Consider the following 19,172-nt stretch of genomic DNA (forward strand, 5'->3'; position numbering starts at 1 on the left):
TTCTGCTGGACCCAGAGCTTTCCTCCAGCCCAAAGTCTCAGCATAACTGGGAGATACACAGGGTAGGGCTGACATGCAGGTTGGGTGATGAAAACTGAGAGAAAGCCCAGGACAGCTGGTGTAAAGAAAGCCCTGTTGGTGGTGATCCCCCTTCTCTATCACTGCCTCTTGGGTAATGGGTTCGTGTGCTCAAGAGGCATCACTGTCATTTCTGGAGGGTTACATCACTCTGGGCACCAGGGTTTGATGGTCTCTGTGGACAAATTGGAAAGTGTATCTATGACTTTTCTTCCTTTTTGTTGGAAACAGCATCTGTAGGTGGAAGAAAGACAACTTGGCCAACTTGATTAGGTGCCATCACTGTAGGGGGTTGATCCAGAGTGGATACAAAGCTGCTCTCTCCCAAGGTTGTGCCAGTCCCCCAGGGCAATGTACTGGAACATAAATTTATGCCATAATTTATCCCAGAGCACAGAACAAGAGAGGGACAGACACAGGTGTCAGGAAGGATGTCTGTTAGTTTGCTGCCCTGTGCAGGTGCTGTCAGGGTTGGTCTGGAAGCCAGTGAATCCTGGGAAAGACTTCTGATGTTCACAGCAGAGCTGGAGGTAGGAGCCTCACAGTCCCTCAAGCTTCAGCAAAGCAAACCTCTCCATAATCTGGCATGAAGTGAGAAGAGCAGGTTCAGCAGAAAGTGAAAAAGTCAGTAACCCTGCCCAGGGGGATTCTCTGTCCTCATTCATTACAACCATGAATGAGAGGCTTTTTCCAGTTTCCCCTTGCTCTTTGAGCTGCCTTGATTCCTTGCTAATGACCAGCCCCTGGCTTGAGCAGGGTGTGATAACAGTGCAGTGGCCGCTGCTGTGATGGTGATGATAAAGGATGGTGGGTAAAGAGCCTGTGGGTGCACATGTGATCCATCAGCTCAGGGTCCTGCTCTGCTCGTGTCTCTTGAGATGGGAGATGCATGAAATGAGGGCCCTGGGCATGGCTGTTCCCATGTTCACAGGGAGCAGTTTGGAGGAGGATTTTTTTCAGGGAGCAGCATCGCTCCTGGGGCTCCATCCTGGCTCCCTCCACAGCAGCTTCTTCCCTGGCAAGCCCTGTGTTGTTGCCACTGCTCAGGGATTTTTATGTCCTGGAGGGGCCGGTTGCAGGGAGAGCCACGGGCTGGCTCTGGCCCTTGGCTGGCAGTGTGATATGCAGGGGAGACTTGTCCTTGTGCCCCACAGCACGTGGTCACCTCCCCCTGCTAACCAGCTTATTGCCTTCGGGCATGTTCTCCATCTGCTGAGCAGTGGGTTTTGCCGTGTGTCAGACCCTGTCCCGCCATTTGGTGTGGGGGCTGGAGGGCGGGGGAGATCCCCGCGGTGTTTAAAAGGATCTGGATAAACCATCTTAAGAGAGGCACTGACTCAGCAGAGCGTGGTGAGGGAGGAGGAGGAGGAGGAGGAGGGAACCAAATCGTCCTTGTGGGGCTGGAGCTGCTGCTGAGCCCTGTGCTGGCATGTGGTGCTGGGGGATGTGCGTGCCCGGGGACCTGCCCTGAGAAGCATCACCCCTTTCCTCACCAAATTCTAGGTGGTCTCCACCCCCCAGAGCAGAAATGTGAGCCTCAGAGCTGGGTTGGGCTGTGGCCCAGAGGTGCCCTGTGCCTGATGCCGATCCCTGGGATTTCCCCCCCAGCTTTGAGCTTCCTCTTGGATTTCTGCCTCCCGGTGCTGCCAAAGCTGGTGGGAGCTTGGTTTGACAGTTATTATTTATTAGGGAAGTGCACAGAGGTACCCAGTTCTGCAGGGACAGATTACTGAGATTACAGTCAGAGCAGGTGGCAGTGTCACCTTATGGGAAAGGCAGAGGCTTGGGAAGGGGGAGGCAGCCAGGGCTGGGTATGGGGTGTACTCTCACTGCCCCCCTTGCTGCCCAGCGAGGGGTCCATGCTCTGCCTGGCACCAAGCACTGGCACAGCCTGGCTTTGCTGAAGGGCTGAGAAGTGGAGCCAAGAGCAAACCAAGAGCAGCTTCCCAAAGTCCTGGCTCTGCTGTGGGCAGGCTCAGATGGGCCCAGAGCTGAGCTGGCCAGACTGGTGTCACTGGGTTTGTGTTTCTGAGCAGGTCAGGGAGACTCTTGCTGTCTGCCAGCTGTTGCCTTTGGCTTGCTGGGATGCCTCGTAGGAGCCACAGGAGCATCTCTGCTGCGCTTTGCTCTCCTTATCTCATGGTGTATCTTGTCTTTCCATGCAGAGCTCCACACAGGAGATTGGAGAAGAGCTGGAGGATGGTGTGATCTACAGCATATCGCTCCGGAAAGTGCAGCTCCACCACACGGCCAACAAAGGGCAGCGATGGCTGGGGGTAAGATGGGGGTTTTAGAGGTTTCCAGGCCACAGGAAGCGTGTATTAATTTGGGAGCAGGCAATGGGAGCACCCACTGACCTCTGCCCTGTGGGAAGGGGCACAGGGGAAACAATCTGTAGCCCCATTTGGCAAAATAGGGTAACTCTGATTTGCATCTAGATTTTGGCAACCTCGAGGCCTCTCCTGGGATTTCCCAAATGCTCGTCTCAGCTGGGTTGCTGATATTTGGTGTCCGAGGAGACCCAGCTTCCCTTTCCCAGTTAGGAGAGCCCCAGGCACTGTAGGGGTCTGTGGTCCCAGCCTAGACCTGAGCCTTGTGAAGCTGGTGGGAACGCTTTGCACTTGGTGGTGTCTGTCTTCACCCAGCCCACTGACTTCTGCTCCTGTCCTGGCAGTTTGAGAACGAGTCAGCCCTAAACCTCTATGAGACGTGTAAGGTGCGGACGATAAAAGCTGGGACCTTGGAGAAGCTGGTGGAGTACCTGGTCTCAGCCTTCAAGGGCAATGATTCCACTTATGTCACCATCTTCCTGTGCACTTACCGGGCCTTTGCCACCACCAAGCAAGTGCTGGACCTGCTGCTTAACAGGTGAGGCTGCCCTGAGCCCCAGAACACAGCTGTGGGTGGTTGGTGTCTGAACCCCCTCGGCCAAGAGAGCCCCAGCACCTTCTGTTGCAATGCCTTGGAGGGCTGATGGCTTCTCAGAACTCCATCTGCTTGGAGGTTTTGGGGCAGAGCAGGGAGGACACCACTTCCCAGAGAGTTGGAGCTCTTCCAGCTGATATCCCTCTGTGAGGTGGCCAGTGCTGGCTGCTTCCCTCTTCCTGTAATATGGGGGCTTGTTTTAGAGGAGGGGGGATCAGGACACTGTGTAGGAGGTTCATCCTCACCCCTGGCAGAGCTGGGGGTGATGTGGGGGGAGAAGAGGCATCACTGAGAGGCAGCTGAGTCCAGGGTGCTCACTGTCTCCTCTCTGTGCCCCACCAGATATGGCAAACTCCACGTGCAGGTGAATGGGGACCATGCCAGGCACGCTGTGGACGAGAGGATGGAGCTGAAGAAGTAAGTGACTGTGCTGTGGGTGGCTCTGGTGTTTTGGTTCTCCTACAAAGGGATGTGTTTTCCCAGAGGTGTGCCTGGGGTTCACGGGGGCGCACACAGATTTTCTCCTGGCACCTGGTTCTCACTCAGGTTTGCCCGTGTTTTCCCCCTCCCTGCAGCACCATCTCCTCCATCCTGGGGGCCTGGCTGGACCAGTACTCAGAGGATTTCCGCAAGCCCCCAGACTTCACCTGCCTCAAGCAGCTCATCTCCTACGTGCGCCACAACATCCCCGGCTCCGACCTGGAGCGCCGGGCCCGCATCCTGCTGGCCCAGTTCCAGCAGCAGGAGAAGAGCGAGTCCGAGGCAGAAGGTGGGTTCCTTTCCCCTGCGTGTAGGGGGTCATTTGAGGCTGCAGGTGAAGGGAGAAGTGCTTCTTGTTGGCATTGAGGGTCTCCAGAACCTCCGGTCTTGCCCCATGGCTGGACACTCATAAACCCTACCTGTGTTTACATGGAGGTACGTTGGGAAGCTAATCCAGCTGCACCAGAAGTGGGATTTCTAAGTGGATTAGCTAATCTGCCTTTAATCCTCTGTAGACACTTGCACCCAGGTTTAAAATGACTATCCTTTTATCTGAGCCTCGTTTCTCGAGGTGTGAAGCCAGGTGGGAATTTAAGAGCCTGGGAGGTGGGATGTGGGTGCCCACAGGGGGCTGGTGTGGGTCGGTGTGGACCCCAGCTTGTGGCAGCTCTGCAGTGCTCAGCTTCACCCTGTCTCCTACAGCTGTGGACCATGGCAGCTGCACCTTCCAGCTGGCGGAGGAGAATGGGGTTGGGGATGGGAAGCCAGATTTCCTCTCCTTCTCCCCAGAGATGGTGGCAGAACAGTTCACACTGATGGACGCTGTAAGTATTCACTCAACAGCCAGGTCGATGGTGCTCTGGACACAGACCTGGCTCTTTCCATCCATTTTTCCTCCTGCCCTGTTCTCTTCCCAGTGAACCCGAAGAGACCCATCTTCATCCCTTTATTCTTCCAGGAGCTGTTTAAGAAAGTGGTGCCTTACCACTGCCTGGGCTGCATCTGGTCCCAGCGAGACAAGAAGGGCAAAGAGCACCTGGCTCCCACCATCCGGGCCACGGTCTCCCAGTTCAACAGTGTGGCCAACTGTGTCATCGCCACGTGCCTCGGGGACCGGTCCCTGAAGCCACAGCAGAGGGCAAAAGTGGTGGAGCGGTGGATCGAGGTGGCTCGGGTAGGACAGCTCACCTCCCACCTCTGCCCGAGGGCTGAGGTTTTGCTGTGCTGGAAGCACAGCAGATCCTTGAGCTCTTTTTAACGCTGAGTCCCGTCATCTCCTCGTTCCCAGGAGTGCCGCATCCTGAAGAACTTCTCCTCCCTCCGAGCCATCCTCTCAGCCCTGCAGTGCAACGCCGTCCACCGGCTGAAGAAGACCTGGGATGAGGTCCTGCGGTAAGCGGCTCCTGGGGGTGCTGGGAGGCTCCAAGGGGAAGGTCATGCTCTGGCCCTTGAATGTTTAAATGGGATCATCTCAGCTCCAGCACTGCAGTGTGCCCAAAACCCAGGGACCAGTGTGAGGTGTCAGGGACCTAAGGAGGGCGAGAAAATAAAAGCATCATCACTTTCCCTTCCTCTGTGTGAACCACCCTGGAATAGCTCCCAACCAGCAAGGCCCAACTGGAGCTGTGAACATAACTGGGGTCATTTGGGTGAGCAGAAGAGAGCCCGAGGAGGAAATTCCACTGTGGCAGCATTGCCGACTTTTCCCCTTGTTTCCCCCCGAGCAGGGAGAGCTTCCGCACATTCCACGAGCTCTCAGAGATCTTCTCCGACGAGAACAACCACTCTCTGAGCCGGGAGCTCCTCATTAAGGTAAGGGGAAGCAGCACCCACGTCGCCCTGTCTCTGGCAGGGAGCTTAGGCTGATGCTGACAGAAGTTTCCACGGTGTTCCAGCCACAAGGATAAAGCCCTGGCAGAGCTGCTGGAGTCGCAGACATGGGCATGCCAAGTCTGGGGAGCAGGCAGGGGTTTTGGACCAGGCCAGGCTTTCTGCTTCTCCACCCAAAGCTCATTGCCTGAAGCTGGCAGAGCAATTCAGCAAACAGAGATAAGCAGTGGGATGGGATCCAGAGCACCAGGTGACAGCTTCTCTCCAGAGGCAGCTGCATTTTAACAGCCCGGTGCAAAGTCCTCTTAATTCCAGGTGGGGTGGTGGGATTGGTGAAAGGCTGCAGCAAAAATGTCCTTCTTGCATGTGGAGCCTCTCCACAGATCCCCGTCCAGCTCTGATTTGAGGGATGAGAGGACACAAAATGCAAAAGGGAACAAAACATCCCATTGAGGAGGCATTTACACAGAGCTGGAAATGAGAGCAGCAGTTCCTATTCACTAAGCCTCTCCTCCCTGTGAGCCGTAAAACAGCTTTGATTTCCTCCTCTTCCCCTCATCCCTCTTTCCCTCTGCAAGGAAAGTTGTACCAATAAAAGTGGGTGTGAATTTTAGCTAATAGATATTAGTGCAATTTCTCACCTGTGCTGATCCCCACCTCTCCCCACCATCCAGGAGGGCACATCCAAATTTGCCACCTTGGAGATCAACCCAAAGAGGGCTCAGAAGCGGCAGCAGCAGCAGCGAGAGATGGTGAGTGTGGCAGGGCCACTCCTGTGCCCCCTCCCCGGCGTCTACCCAGGCTGGTCCCAGCTCTGCTGACCCTGCTGTCCCTTCCATCCCCACAGGGCGTGATGCAGGGCACCATTCCCTACCTTGGCACCTTCCTCACGGACCTGGTGATGCTCGACACCGCCATGAAGGATTTCCTGGATGTATGTACCTCCTCCCTATCCTCCCCTCCTTGCCTTCCTCCCAGTGCCTGGGCTGATAAAAGGAGAGCTGGTCCCCCGTGTGTTCTGTATCCGTCACTGCATCCTGTACCCAACACTGCATCCTGTATCTGACACTGCACATCCACCTCTGTCAGCCTGTGGAATTGGGCCACTTCCTTGGCAGGGACACTCACACTGCAGTGACAGTGAGCCGGGGACAGGGAGGGATGGGAGCAATATTTTTCTGCCTGCTCCATGCTGACCTTCATCTCCTTCTTTTTTCCAGGGTGGGCTAATCAACTTTGAGAAGAGAAGGAAGGTGAGAGCTTTGCCCTGGCAGCTACACAGCAGTGGGGGGGAGGAGGAGGCTGACCTGGTGCAAGCCCAGACTGTGCCAGTCACTTTGGGGTTGATCTCTGTCCTTTTTTTACTGTCATGTTCTTCACTTTTGGGGAGGGGATTCTGGTCTTTCATACCTGCCTGCATGCATGGGGCTGGGCTGTCTGTGCAGGAGGCTGGGGCTGGAAAACAGATGTGGTTTCATGGCTTCCCTTTGCCACAGGAGTTTGAAGTCATTGCCCAGATCAAACTGCTTCAGTCAGCCTGCAACAACTACAGCTTCACGCAGGAGGACCAGTTCGTGGACTGGTTCCACAGCCTGGAGCGGCTCAGCGAGGCCGAGAGGTGAGTGAGTGGGGCCTGGGACCGCTCTGGTGCATCGGGAGGTCCCACCACTCTGTTCTGCTCTCCACTCCCTGCTCTGCCTCCTTGGTGCTTGTGGAAGCACAGAGAGCTCAAACCCTCCTCTCTCCCCTCCCAGCTATGGGCTGTCGTGTGAGATCGAGCCGCTGTCAGAGTCAGCCAGCAACACGCTGAAGGCGAAGAAGAACACGGGCATCATCAAACGATGGAGCGAGTGAGTCTGCCTGTCCCAGGGAGAGGTGGGGGTCAGCACGGGGCATCTCTGGCTGAGTTGGGGGTGGTCCTGCCAGCCAAATGCGCCCTCACCCTGCTCCCTTCTGACCTGCCCCACGTCTCTCCTGGCAGCCGGCAGCCGCCGAGCACCGAGCCCTGCGCCAGCGGCAGCTCCCACTCCAAATCCTTCGACCAGCTCAAGTGTGGGCAGTACCTGTGCAGTGGGGACGCCACCGACTCGGTGAGTGTCACCTCTGCCGGCTCCAGCAGCTCCGACGTGGAGGAGATCAACATCAGCTTCATCCCCGAGTCCCCCGACTGCCAGGAGAAGAAGGTACATGGCACCTCTTGGGGTCCAGGCCTCCTGAGGCAGGTGCAGCCATCGTGTCGGGGCCACCCCACCTCTGCCCCAGTGCTGGGGCTGGGGGGGCAGGTGGGGGTCCTGGGGCCTGTTTCTGACTCGCCGGGGTTAGGGAGGCCCCTGCCCTTTGCTGCTCCGGCAGCGTGGCAAGGCTCTCGTGCCTCAGGTGGCTGTAGTTGTGTCGGTCCCCCATTGTCACAGGTCAGTGAGATCCCTCTGGCCTCCCTCCCCCAGCGCTGGTACGCCCCGTCTGTGGCCGATGGAGAAGCTAAACCCACTGTGTCCTCCGCATCCCCTCTCCTCCCTGCCCTCCAGTTCTGGGAATCCACCTCCCTCTCCTCCCTGGACACGTCAGGCATCGGCTCAGGCTCCAGCAGTGCCTCCTCCTCCTCCGTCTCCTCCACGCCGGTGACGGCCTCCCGCACACACAAGCGCTCGGTCTCCGGCATCTCCAGCTACTCCTCACTCTCGCTGCCCCTCTACAACCAGCAGGTCGACGACTGTTGCATCATCCGTGTCAGCCTGGCTGTGGACAATGGCAACATGTACAAGAGCATCCTGGTTAGTACAGGGCCCCGTGGTGACAGGGAGGGGTGGCTTGTCCTGCTCGGATGCAGGCATGGCTTGTTTTGGGAGGAGGCACTAGTAGGAGGGAGGCTTTTTGCAGTGTTCTGGGCTAATAAAGCTCTGGGCTCACAGGTGACGAGCCAGGACAAGACCCCAGTGGTTATTCGCAAGGCCATGGCCAAGCACAACTTGGACGGGGACCGGCCTGAGGACTATGAGCTCGTCCAGATCATCTCGGAGGAGAGAGGTGTGTGCTGGGGTGGGGGCGGCTTTCCTGGGGCCAGGCAGCCCTGCAGCTTGGGCAGCACCAGGTCGGAGCTGGGCTGGGAGGTGACACTGAGGGGGACAACTCTCAGGTTGTCCCCTTTCAGGGACAGGGTGCCCGACTGACCCCCATCCTTGCTCGCTTTCAGAGCTGAAGATCCCCGACAACGCCAACGTGTTCTACGCCATGAACTCCGCTGCCAACTACGACTTCGTGCTCAAGAAGCGGGGCTTCTCCAAGGGGGTGAAGATCAAGCACGGCTCCAGCTCCACCCTGCCCAGGATGAAGCAGAAAGGCCTGAAGATCGCCAAGGGCATCTTCTAGCCTCAGCCCCACTGCCACCCATCACCGACGGGGCCTTGGGGGCAGGCTGCTCCGGGCTTGGCCGCGGCCAGTCCTTGTGCCGCCCTGCACGGGAGAGGAGCCACCCCCGCCTGGGGGCATGGCCGTGCATCCCCCTCCTCCCGCACCGAGCCGGGCTGTTGGACAACTGGTGTCGGCCTCTGCCTCTCTCTGCACAAGCCCCCATTCCAATCAGGTCTTTTTTTTCCTACCCAGGAAGGCAGCAGCGGGGGGATATCTCTATTTTTTTGTTTGTTTTATTTTTTAAAACTTCCACGGTGCGCCACTCGTCCAGCCCCGGCCAGCCCAGAGCTGGAGCCCGCCTCTGCCGTAGGTGCCTTGTGTCCGAGCGAGCCGGGGAGTGGCGACTCGCAGAGGGGCTGTTGGACAGGAGCAGAGCACGAGCCACCACCCTGGGGCTGCACAGGCTCCCACCCGGCGCAGTGCTCTCCTCCCCAGCTTTCCTGGTGGTTACCTCCACGTCTTTCCTCCCTGGGATAGCCGGCATCGCCACCACCGCACATCTCCGCCCGTCCTTCCCTTGGGAGAAGCCACGGATGCCCCGGGCTGGGAAGATGCAGCCCTGTGCTCAGAGCCCTGTGGAGGAGGGCTGTGTCTGTGCCGTGAGGGAGTGGATGCCCTGTGCTCTCCACAGCTGGAAGCCTGCGTGGTCTCGCTCCTCTCCCGATCCAGCGCTTCCTCCAGCTGGACTTGGAATGGCCCGTGTTCAAACTTGCACCAAAGATCAAATGCCAGTGTCTCTTCTGCCGTCGGGGGAAGCTTCGGGCCGTGCCCCCAGCGCTGCCAGCCTAACGAGGGGGAGGAGAGCAAAGTTCTGAACTCGTGTAAATAAGAGATTTTGGGTCTGCGTGGGCGAGCAAGGAGCTGGAGAGCTCAGCATGCTCCCGGTGCCCCGGCTGCCACTGCCTGACCCTCAGAAAGTGCCACTCACCTTGGGCTTTAACCAGACTTTTTCAAACACTGACCATGGGAGAAGCAGCAATGAGACTTTTTTTGTATAAAACAAAAAGGTTTACTGATTTTTTTTTTTTTCAGTATTTATTGGTTGTAAATAGAAGAGGCAAACTTGTACATTTTACTAATCCAGCTTCCCCCTGCCCTGCAGCCCAGTCCCTCTCCTGTCCCCACCCTGGTATTTAAGGCTGCTGGGAGGGATGTTGGCAGCAGCAGCAGCTTTGCTCTGCTGTGCTCATGGGGTGCAGACCCTGCCAGTCCCCCCCTCCCAAATTTCTACCACTAGTTGCTCGAGCAGGGGCAGTTGCTTGTTTTAATCATTGTAGGAAACACTAACCAAAGGGGGACCTTTTGTTGCTCCTGGCTCTATCTCTGTTTTTTAAGCGCTTCATTCCAGCAGATCTTTTCTCTTTCCCGCCCATCAGAGCTGCCAGGTGGGTTCCGTGCCTTCCTCAGCTCCAGGAGAAGGACCACGCTCCAGGGGCCAGGGCTGGTGACAGGAGGTGGGCTGCAGGTCCCTGGCACCAGGTGGGGAAGAGGCTGCTTGGGTGTGAGTGTGGCTTCCCCAGCCCTGTGTCCCCACTGCCCATTGCTGCACATGATGGGAGCTCCTGGCTCCCTGACGCAGGGGCAGCCTCCTGCCTCCCACCCTGCCCAAAGCCCAGCCCCTTCCCTTGGGCACCAAATTCCCTCTGCCAGCTCCTGCCTACCCTGGGACTGTCCCCTCCCTTCCCACCAGTGTCCCCAGCAGCCCAGTGTCACTGGAGGGACTGGCTGTACCATATGTATTTTGTACCACTTCAATGAAGGACACACTGCCCAGTGTGACTTGTACACAGCAATGTAATTAGTCTTTGCAATAAAATACTGATGCTCAAATGTCTCTGCCCCCAGGCAGGGGTTGTCCTGGCCTCCTTCCCCAAAATGCCAGCACCTTCCTGGAGAAATGGGTGGACCTGACTGGGGGGGAGGCAGTTAATACCTTATGTTCACTCTGTTGAGTTGAGCTTTGTTTTGTGTTTGAACTGAAAACCAGGCTTTTTGTTTGAGCGACCGGGGCCTGAATTTCAAATGAACCATATTCATTTGAACCTGGGGCTGTTGCATTTTCCAGTGGCAATTTGCTGGTTTTACTCTTTTTGCTACAAGCAGTTGCTTTAAGAGCAAATGCACCAGTCCTTAGGGTTTGAGGCATCATTCCTCAATGCAGGAGGAGGAGGCCTTACACCTGTTATGAAAGAAAGCTTAGCTTCAGGTGTGCTTGCAACACACTGAGGAATGCACAAGACCCACAAAATGCCACGGATCTTTAATTTCTGTGCCCAGGTGGGAACATACCAGCTGGTGGTGCCAGACTAATGGCCAATGTGGCCAAACTCTGAACCTGAAGCTCTGCCCCTTTGCCAGCTGCCTTCAGTCCTTGTTAACTACTGGGGAAGTCAAAACAGGACTGAGAAGTGCATTAGCTAGTGAGGACAACATACACTACATCCCAGGAAGGGAATTATTCATTATTCATACTCAGACTCAGACTGTGTGTTTTCCTGCTGGCTTTATTTCCAAAATGGCCAGCAATGCTCAGTGCTGAAGGCAGGCACAGTATTTTCATTCCCTTTGGACAAGCAGAAGGGCAGAACCTGCCTTAGGGACTCCAGAAATGCTGGAGTGCTTCTTCCAGCATCTCCTCAGGCACCTTTTCCATCTTCCACACAGCTACCAACCTGGACAGAGTGCAATTCCCACACATGGAGAGAGCTGGGAATGCAGCTTCTCCTCTATCCTGGTGTATTACCAGCTGGTTTGGATTCTGGGCTCGCTCTGGGGAGTTTGTTGAGCTTGCTGGAGGCTTTCTTAGCCAGCAATTATGAAAATGTAGGCAAAGACTCCCAAACATCCATAATGATGGCTACCAGCAGTCAGTGCAGAGAGAGTGGCATCATTGTAGTACAAGCTCTGCTTTCCCAGATCCTGGGCATGGATCTGAACCCTCAGCTCTCAAGGAGCAAGAGACAGTTCTGTCCACAGCAGCCAGACTGCTCACCCAGTTCACACATAGTCCAGTATTTCTGTCTCCATTTCATTTTCACTCCCATCAGAAGGCTTGAAGTCTTCTTCCTCCTCCTCTTCATCCTCCTCATCCTCTCCAGACTCGTATGCCAGCTGCTCTTTGCAGTCTTCACTGCTTGTTGTATTTGAGAAAAGAGCTTAATTGGGGAGAAAGAAAGACACTGTGATGCCTCTCTCAGTGAAACCTCGGGGCATTTGCAGTAGAGTTCACACAACATGTGAGAGGAAGGCAGAAGCCACAGGGGCACAGTTAATGTTGCACATCTTAACAGAATCTGATCAAGCCCAAAGCAATCCTTTTCATACTCCAGGAAAGCAAGCAGAACAGCAGCAGAGCTGTAGTGCTGTGCCTCCTCTCCCAGCTCATTCTGATCTAATTCACTGGGATATTATTGCTTTGGCCCAGCATCACACACAAACAACTTCCTCACTTCTTGTTCAGTCAGTAATGACAAAAAAAGTAAAATGCCACCAACAGATACATCAGTAAGAATAAGATTTTGATTATCACTGTGCAAAGACATTTAACACCTGAAGGCTGTGACACTGGGAAGATGAAACAGAAAACCTTTACTTCCAGTCATTCCTAATGCCAACCCACATTCACACTGCAGAACAGCCTCAGCTACAACACAAAGAACACCGAGGGGTAGCACAAAGGAGGAGGCAGATGCAGGAAAGCCTCTGCCCCAGTGCTGACTTCACCTTCCTCCCCTCAGCCTACAACATCTCCACACCATCAGGAAGGCAGTACAACAGGGTGATGTTCAAAGCATCCTTACCAGGCCTTGTGGATCTGATGATCTGCTTTATCATCAGGGACATGCTGTCCCTCAGGTCATCACTGGTCTTGGGAAGGCACCACCCATCCCGCTCTGTGCATTCCGACTCTGTGCCGTCATTCCGGTGGATGATCTTCTGCAGGCTGAAAAGCAGCAAAAGGGAAGGAGACATTAGTCTTCTGCACTCAGGTGTGGGCTTTAAATGAGGCAGACTATGGCTTACTGCCATTTCACTGAGCTGGAATAGCACAGTTGATTATCCAGGTAATTGTCATATGGGAAAGGAAGTTCATGCGTGAAAAGTCTGTTCTACTTTTATTCAGAACTTAAAAACCTCCGATGTTCCTGGTCAAGGGGAGAGAGGTGAAGGGACAGGGTACAAGCAATAGGCTTTGAAATCTGTCTCTAACACAACACTCAGCTGCCAGTGTGCAATACCTCTCCACATTCAAGTCACAGAGCTGGTAGAACATCTGTCGATATGGGGGTAAAGCTCCTTCTCGGAAAACGTAGATGGATTCCTAAAAGAAGGAAAGAAGGAAGGATTCATGTGCATTTTATGGTGTAACAGGACAGCTCTGGGGTAACTAAAAGGTACTTCTCAGGAGCTGCTTTAAGAACAAGGCACTTCCAACACAAATCAGTTCTAAGGAATGTCTGCATGTGGCAAAAGATAAAGCTGGATGAGGAATGCCCCAAAATTTCCCTGCAGTCATAGAAACAACAGCACTGCTGTGCAGAGAACACACTTCATTCACCTCTTCAACCTGCAGCTCTGCCTGCAGCCTGTCACTGCATAACACTGCATTGTGGTTTTCATTCTAGCAAAAATGGAGGAGTAACACTCATTTATTTATTCCACCCTGCTGGATTTCGCAGCATGACCTGATAAAAGACACGGTGATTTTTTGCATTTCACCGCCCATGAAGTTCCAGTTTTATCAATTGAAGCCAAATGCTCATCACACCTCACACCAGGGCTGAGAGCACCAATCCTACCTTGCAGCATGTAAGAAATACACTCAGTGCACAGCAGGTGAAGTCCTGGAGTGCCAGGTACAAATAGCAGCTTCCCAGGCAAACCTGAGGACATCAGCTCGCTCACAGCTGTCCCCCTGATGACTGATAAACCAGGAAACACTCCTATTTCACTGAGCTACTTCAAGACTAAATAAGAGTCATGCTTACCTTCAGTTTATACCTGCTGGAGGGGGGCTTTTTTGCCCCAGATGCACCAGCTGTACCCAGCCCCTGTTTGAGGTCGTGGACACTGACTGTGTGGCTGACTGAAAACAAAAACAAAGACAATCCTATTAGAGACAACCTTGTACTGTCACTTCTCTCTGTTGATTCAACAAAACCAGACCAACCCAGCAATTATGGTTGCCTGAGTTTTGTTCATTCTTCAGAGATGTCACTGGGCAGTCAGAGGGAAGGTGCTGAGTTTGTTGTGTTTTTCCACAGTGTGTACTTGTTCGTAATTTTAACCTTTTCTACTCTCCCTTGACAAAGAAAAGAGAACTTCCCCCTTCTCTGCACCATCATTGCTAATTCTGAGCACAGAACTCCCTCCTGCCTGCTAACAGACACTGTGGCTCAGCCAGACATGCTTCCAAGACTCCCACACCACTTCCCAGCAGATTCTTCTCCTGGCTTAATGGCAGCACTGTACTATAACCAGAAAACAAGCTCCAGCTTTGGCTCAGCTAGAACAGAGGAAGACCCTTCACCACCTGTGACCAGGGTGGGGTACACACATAGACCCAGAAGACCAGGCAGCCCTTCTGCTGGCCCAACCTACCTTGTTTCTTGACAGTGATGGGCAGGCTGTAGTTGTAGGTGCTGCGTTTTGCTTTCACAGGCATGTCATTAGGGGCATAACCTGGAGGTGAAAAAGGAAAACCAGTAATGAACTGAGGGCAAGCACCCTGCAGAATATCCTTGGCTCAGTAACACAAGGGCTGGACTGGTGTGGGAAAGGCAGGCTGGTCTTTGGGATATGCTGACTTTAGCAAGGTTGGGAGAAGAGATCAATAAAACCCTTTAACTTGGAAAGAAAATGTGACCTGATGTCAATGAGTGGATGCCAGCTCTGTCATGGACTTATTAGATGGCAGAAACTCCTTTTCCTCAACTTGCCCTCTGCAAAATCAGAGCAGGGGTACCCCATGTCCAAGGTCCAAGACCCAAAATCCTGCACGGGATGCTGAGGTCCCTAAGGAAAAGCTACTATGGAAGCACCAGAATTCCTGCTCAGTGCCTCCCTGAGCAAGGGGGAGGAGGGTCTGCTACATCCACTTGGGCTTGGGACACATGAAGGAGGGAAGTCAGAGTCTGGAATGTGCCAAATGAGGAAACACATATTGCATACTATGAAATAAAGTATTAAAGGAGTTTAGAGAGAACTACAGTAAGCAAGGAGCTCAAAAGGTGACATCAGAGCAGAAATATGGCAAAAGAGTTTGAAAAACACATAAAAAGAAAAGTACTACCAGGATTAACCAGAAAGCAGAGAGAGCAGCTCTGTGGGTTGGGCCCTTTTACCATATTTCATTCCACAGCGAATTCGGAAGTCCAGTACTTGATAAATCTTTGCTTCAGGGTGTTTTCTGGGGTCATACCCAAACCTAACCCACAAGCTTCTCCAGGGACCTGTCAACTGCATAAACACACATGGGGGAAGATGGTTACAGAAAAGCAGCACAGTGTTGCACTTTCTTCAGTACAGGGGTGCAAAGGTTCTTGAAAAGTTCTAATATTCCCCTCATTGCCCAAAGATTATTTCTTTTCCCAGTTCTTTCCTCAACTTGCCATGCCAGTATTTATTTATGGCCATTGGAACATGGGCAATCAGTGCATCAAAACACAAATATTTGTGTGCTTTTAAAAACTAACCTGCAAGGTCACAGTCAGGTGTTTCTGTGGAAAAATTTCTGCTACTGTTTCCAGGTGGACAATCAGAACTGACCTGCAAAGCTGATTAGAACCAGTGGAGCAAACAGGTACTGAGTCCTCCTTGGCTTTAACTTCTGTTCCAAGGCAAGGCTTTCCTTCCCTCTTGTCTCTTTACATAATATTAAGCTCAGGTACTTAGTGGTAGGACCTCAGAGGTGGTGAAGGACCAGGAACACCCAGCTGCTGCTCCCTTGCTCACAGGTGTACCACTCACCATGTAATAGGCCAGATATGGCAGCAGCAGCTTCAGCTTGTCCGGGTGGACACTGATGTTGGCTTTGACTGCATTCCGAGACCAGACAGGACGGACTTCAAAGAGCTAAAATGACACAGAAACAACCACAGAACAGGGGGAAGTGGGTCACCAATGGCAGATCAGCTTTCCAAGAGGATTTAGTTCAGCATCAGGGCCTTTAGCTCCTCAATATGAGCTGTTGGAACAGCAATGTGAGAACTCGTCGCACAAAAAGGAACTTAATTATTGAGTTGGCTACAGATTCAAATCTTGATTTGCAGGACTGAACTGAACACAGCAGTGTCAGCAGCATCTACTGAAACCTGCTGTATCAGTCAGTGAAAATCACCAAGAATTTCTGGAGAATTCAGAGAAAATGCAGTTTTTCCTCCAGAGCTTGCTGCAGCAGAGTGCTCAGGTCAGGAATAAGGCACCCACCTTTCTCAGCTCCTCCTCCACCTTTTTATCCACAGGATTGGTGCACACTTTCTTCCAGGTCTGTACAGCAGCATCCAGTGGCTTAGCTGGGATTTCCTCATCATCAAAGTTTACAAAGATGGCATTGTGTGGGCGACGGGCCCTGCTGAGGCCAATCAGGTTCTCACCAGACACCTGGGGGTTGTTGTATCCCTCCCTAAGGAACAGGGAAAGGCAAGGAGGGACTCAGCCACATGAGCAATGGGCTGGTTTAACTTTGGCCCAAACTCCCTTATCACATACTGGTATCATAAAAGACTCTCGTGACAGCACTGAGGAAAGAACATTTAAATATAAAAAACTTTTCCAAGTGTGCATTCAGTGGCACACTGACAGAGGTGCTCCACCCTGGCTGGCAGAAAATCCTCAGGCACCTGGTCCTGATCTGTATGAAATGTATTTGAGCACTAAAGGCTTCACCCTCTGCATTTGTCCTCCTGTAGCTACTGCATCTACTCAGTGGTATAGGGGCAAAGCAAGAGGGAAATGCAGGTTCCAGTTCAATCTAGAAATTCCTTTTCCTTTAAAAAGTGTTGATGAAGGCCAACAGTGAGAAAATGAAAGATGTTTCTTGTGGGAGATCTCACAGATTGTTCTTCTGGAAAAGCCAACTGGGGCCAGGCAGGCACAGGAGCACATGGCATTGTCTCCTGCAAACCCTGCCCTTGGTTCCAGCCCACTGGAATCAGCAGGAAGGTGTCCCTGCATCCCACACTGTGTGAGATGTGCTGGGAGAGCACCAGTCACCTTCACCACATCACCACACCCCCTCACCTGGCAAACCCTCTACTGCTGAGGTTGCCACTGCCAGACAGTTTCTGTTTATTTTGGGGAGTTTTTTGCCTCTGTTGTGTCAAATCAAGGGGGATAAAACAGAACAAGGCAGCAGCTTAAACAGGTGAAATCCACGAATGATGTAAAGGCACTGACCTGTGCTGAATATCTGGACGATAAAAATAGTCAATGGGAGTGTCCAGACGTGAGAAAATTGGTGGTGGGATGTAAAGAGGTAATTCCCTGTTGAAGAACTCTTCCTTCTCTGGTTTGAGCATCAGGACTTTGTCATACATGGAGGTTTGTTTGCCATCAGGACCAGAGTGCATTGCCAGGTACTGGAAATCAGACATTCCTGGGAGAAACAGAAGTTAAAACACTGTGAAGTTCATTAATTATATTAACATTTATATTATTACAATACATCATAATATAATAAGTTATATATAATATAATGATATATTATATCCATTATATAATATATCAGGTATAATGATATGATATATACTTTATATACTAGTTACACAATATTCTATAATATTACAATAGAATATGTAATAATATATCATAATACATTATTATATGTCTATTTATAATATATATGTATAGTATAATATCATTATATATTATATTATAATTATATATTATTTATATGAGAATATTTAACAATATTTCTCACACTAAAGTTTCAGGAGCTAAGAGTCTGCTAAGTTTATGTAAAGGTTTGTACAGTAAGGACACTTGATTTGCTTTCCAGTTCTGAGTTGTTTAAAGGGAAACACTTCCCTTTCCCGTCAAATATCCTCATCTCTAAGCCACAGGGACACAAACCCAAGCATTTTACCTTGAAATTTGTAAACAGTGGTGACAATCCCAAGGATCTCCATCTCAAACTGGACTTCTGGCTGGATTTGTTCCTCGGTGTCCAGCTGCTTCTTCCTCCTGCTCCTCCTCCTGACCCTGAGCAGCATGGTGGAGGTGGGGAAGCGGTTGGCACACACGGGGTGGCAATAGGGGTCCTTGGGGCGAAAATACAGCTCCAGCCTCTTGGCAGGGTCGGCGTAGATCTGTCAGCAAGGGCAGGCACAGCCCCGTGAGCATCCCACCCACACAGCCCCTCTGCCTGTGCCAGCCCCAACCCCACACACTGCCACCCCTGCCTGGCCAACACGTGGGATGTGCAGCTGCTCCCATCCCGGGTATTAGGAAGAAATAAATAAATGAGCAAGATAATATCCTGAATATTAGGAGGAAATCCTTCCCTGTGAGGGTGGTGAGGCCCTGGCACAGGTTGCTCAGAGAAGGTGGGCCCCCACCCTGGAAGTGTCCAAGACCAGGCTGGATGGGGCTTGGAGCAACCTGGGATAGGGGAAGGTGTCCCTGCCCATGGAAGGGGCGTGGAACGAGATGGGCCTTAAGGTCCTTCCAACCCAAACCATTCTAGGGTTTTACGATCCCGCCCGACACCCCTCAAATCCCTGCTCGGGGGCAGCATGCCCGGCGCCTGCTGGCTTCGAAGGGCTCGCACCGAGGGTCCCACCGCGGGGCTCTCCCTGTCCCCGACCCCCTCCGGCCTCACCCACCTCCCCAGGGCCAGGCCCGGGCTGCCCGCACACCCCTGCCCAGCGAGCCCCCACCCTCCCCACAGCCCCGCTCACCCGCGACACGCCCTGCTCTCCTCCCAGCGTGCTCAGCATGGCCCCGACGTCCCGCACCAGCCCCGGGTACTCCACACAGACGAGGCGCGGGGCCCGGGGCAGCTCCAGCACGGCCGAGCCCTGCTGCGGCCCCGCCGCCATGGCCGCGCCGCCGCTCCCCGTCCCCCGCACCGCGGGCACGAAGGTTCCGCCGCACGAAGGTTCCTACGGACCCCGTGTGGGCGAAGGGCAGGCCCTGAGGGCGGCCGTGAAATCCTTCGAGCTCCTGGCTCTAAACCCGTGCAGAATCACCGCCCCCGTGGGTTGTTTTGTCCCCTGTCCTGCTCGTGGTTAAAAGAAAATGAAGGAAAACAACCCCGGGGCCAAGAACCCTCGGTACTAAGTGCACGCTCATACGCAGCTCATACAACCACTGTTTCGCTCGTGCTGCATTAAAGTTATGCCAATGACTACTGGAGAATAACTCGGAGTCATGAGTTTCGAAGTCATGCAAGGAATCTGGTGTAAAATAAGCCTTTGGTTCCTAAGAACTTAAGCCTTCATCCTACCAGT

At 53.1% G+C, this 19,172-nt stretch overlaps 2 protein-coding genes across 7 annotated transcripts in view; one reads left to right on the forward strand and one right to left on the reverse strand.

Annotated features, from left to right (window-relative positions):
- Positions 1 to 10,551, forward strand: part of RALGDS (ral guanine nucleotide dissociation stimulator) — a 58,728-nt gene extending 48,177 nt beyond the window's left edge. For 3 of the 4 annotated variants that reach the window (XM_051807436.1, XM_051807434.1, XM_051807437.1), the window contains exons 2-18: positions 2,244 to 2,354; positions 2,753 to 2,946; positions 3,346 to 3,420; positions 3,579 to 3,772; positions 4,186 to 4,307; positions 4,442 to 4,657; positions 4,772 to 4,875; positions 5,211 to 5,295; positions 5,988 to 6,065; positions 6,161 to 6,247; positions 6,534 to 6,566; positions 6,810 to 6,931; positions 7,068 to 7,163; positions 7,295 to 7,496; positions 7,725 to 8,084; positions 8,223 to 8,337; positions 8,504 to 10,551. In XM_051807436.1, coding sequence (XP_051663396.1) covers positions 2,244 to 2,354; positions 2,753 to 2,946; positions 3,346 to 3,420; positions 3,579 to 3,772; positions 4,186 to 4,307; positions 4,442 to 4,657; positions 4,772 to 4,875; positions 5,211 to 5,295; positions 5,988 to 6,065; positions 6,161 to 6,247; positions 6,534 to 6,566; positions 6,810 to 6,931; positions 7,068 to 7,163; positions 7,295 to 7,496; positions 7,725 to 8,084; positions 8,223 to 8,337; positions 8,504 to 8,679 — 2,370 coding nt within the window. In that variant the 3' untranslated portion in view covers positions 8,680 to 10,551. The remainder of the gene's footprint in view (positions 1 to 2,243; positions 2,355 to 2,752; positions 2,947 to 3,345; positions 3,421 to 3,578; positions 3,773 to 4,185; positions 4,308 to 4,441; positions 4,658 to 4,771; positions 4,876 to 5,210; positions 5,296 to 5,987; positions 6,066 to 6,160; positions 6,248 to 6,533; positions 6,567 to 6,809; positions 6,932 to 7,067; positions 7,164 to 7,294; positions 7,497 to 7,724; positions 8,085 to 8,222; positions 8,338 to 8,503) is intronic. The other variant, XM_051807435.1, reaches the window with a different exon arrangement.
- GTF3C5 (general transcription factor IIIC subunit 5) lies at positions 9,415 to 18,788 on the reverse strand. Of its 3 annotated transcripts, none has more exons than XM_051807439.1 (12): positions 18,621 to 18,779; positions 17,807 to 18,029; positions 17,119 to 17,317; positions 16,150 to 16,345; positions 15,691 to 15,795; positions 15,066 to 15,180; positions 14,323 to 14,403; positions 13,710 to 13,807; positions 12,960 to 13,042; positions 12,522 to 12,664; positions 11,714 to 11,876; positions 9,415 to 9,506 (listed from the first exon to the last, which is right to left on the reverse strand). In XM_051807439.1, exons 1-11 carry the CDS (start codon positions 18,759 to 18,761, stop codon positions 11,719 to 11,721), a joined length of 1,542 nt encoding a protein of 513 aa, XP_051663399.1. In that variant the 5' UTR covers positions 18,762 to 18,779; the 3' UTR covers positions 9,415 to 9,506; positions 11,714 to 11,718. The 3 variants fall into 3 exon arrangements, with proteins under 3 accessions (XP_051663399.1, XP_051663400.1, XP_051663398.1); XM_051807440.1 differs by lacking the exon at positions 9,415 to 9,506 and adding an exon at positions 10,104 to 10,190; XM_051807438.1 differs by lacking the exon at positions 9,415 to 9,506 and having other exon boundaries at positions 10,243 to 11,876; positions 18,621 to 18,788.
- Positions 18,789 to 19,172: the final 384 nt, after the last annotated feature.

This window comes from Manacus candei, unplaced genomic scaffold (genome assembly GCF_025592945.1).
Source record: "Manacus candei isolate 608988 ecotype Guabito, Panama unplaced genomic scaffold, ASM2559294v1 h1tg000071l, whole genome shotgun sequence".
In the NCBI taxonomy this organism is placed as follows: domain Eukaryota; kingdom Metazoa; phylum Chordata; class Aves; order Passeriformes; family Pipridae; genus Manacus; species Manacus candei.

What these genes read in the sequence shown, in the direction of transcription:
- GTF3C5 (XM_051807439.1), bottom strand. Translation starts at nt 18,761, where the DNA reads ATGGCGGCGGGGCCGCAGCAGGGCTCGGCCGTGCTGGAGCTGCCCCGG. An exon ending in TCGCTGTGGAATGAAATATG is followed by an intron (nt 14,404 to 15,065) that starts GTAAAAGGGCCC and finishes TTTCACCTCCAG; the next exon opens with GTTATGCCCCTAATGACATG. An exon ending in CATCAGATCCACAAGGCCTG is followed by an intron (nt 11,877 to 12,521) that starts GTAAGGATGCTT and finishes TCCCCAATTAAG; the next exon opens with CTCTTTTCTCAAATACAACA.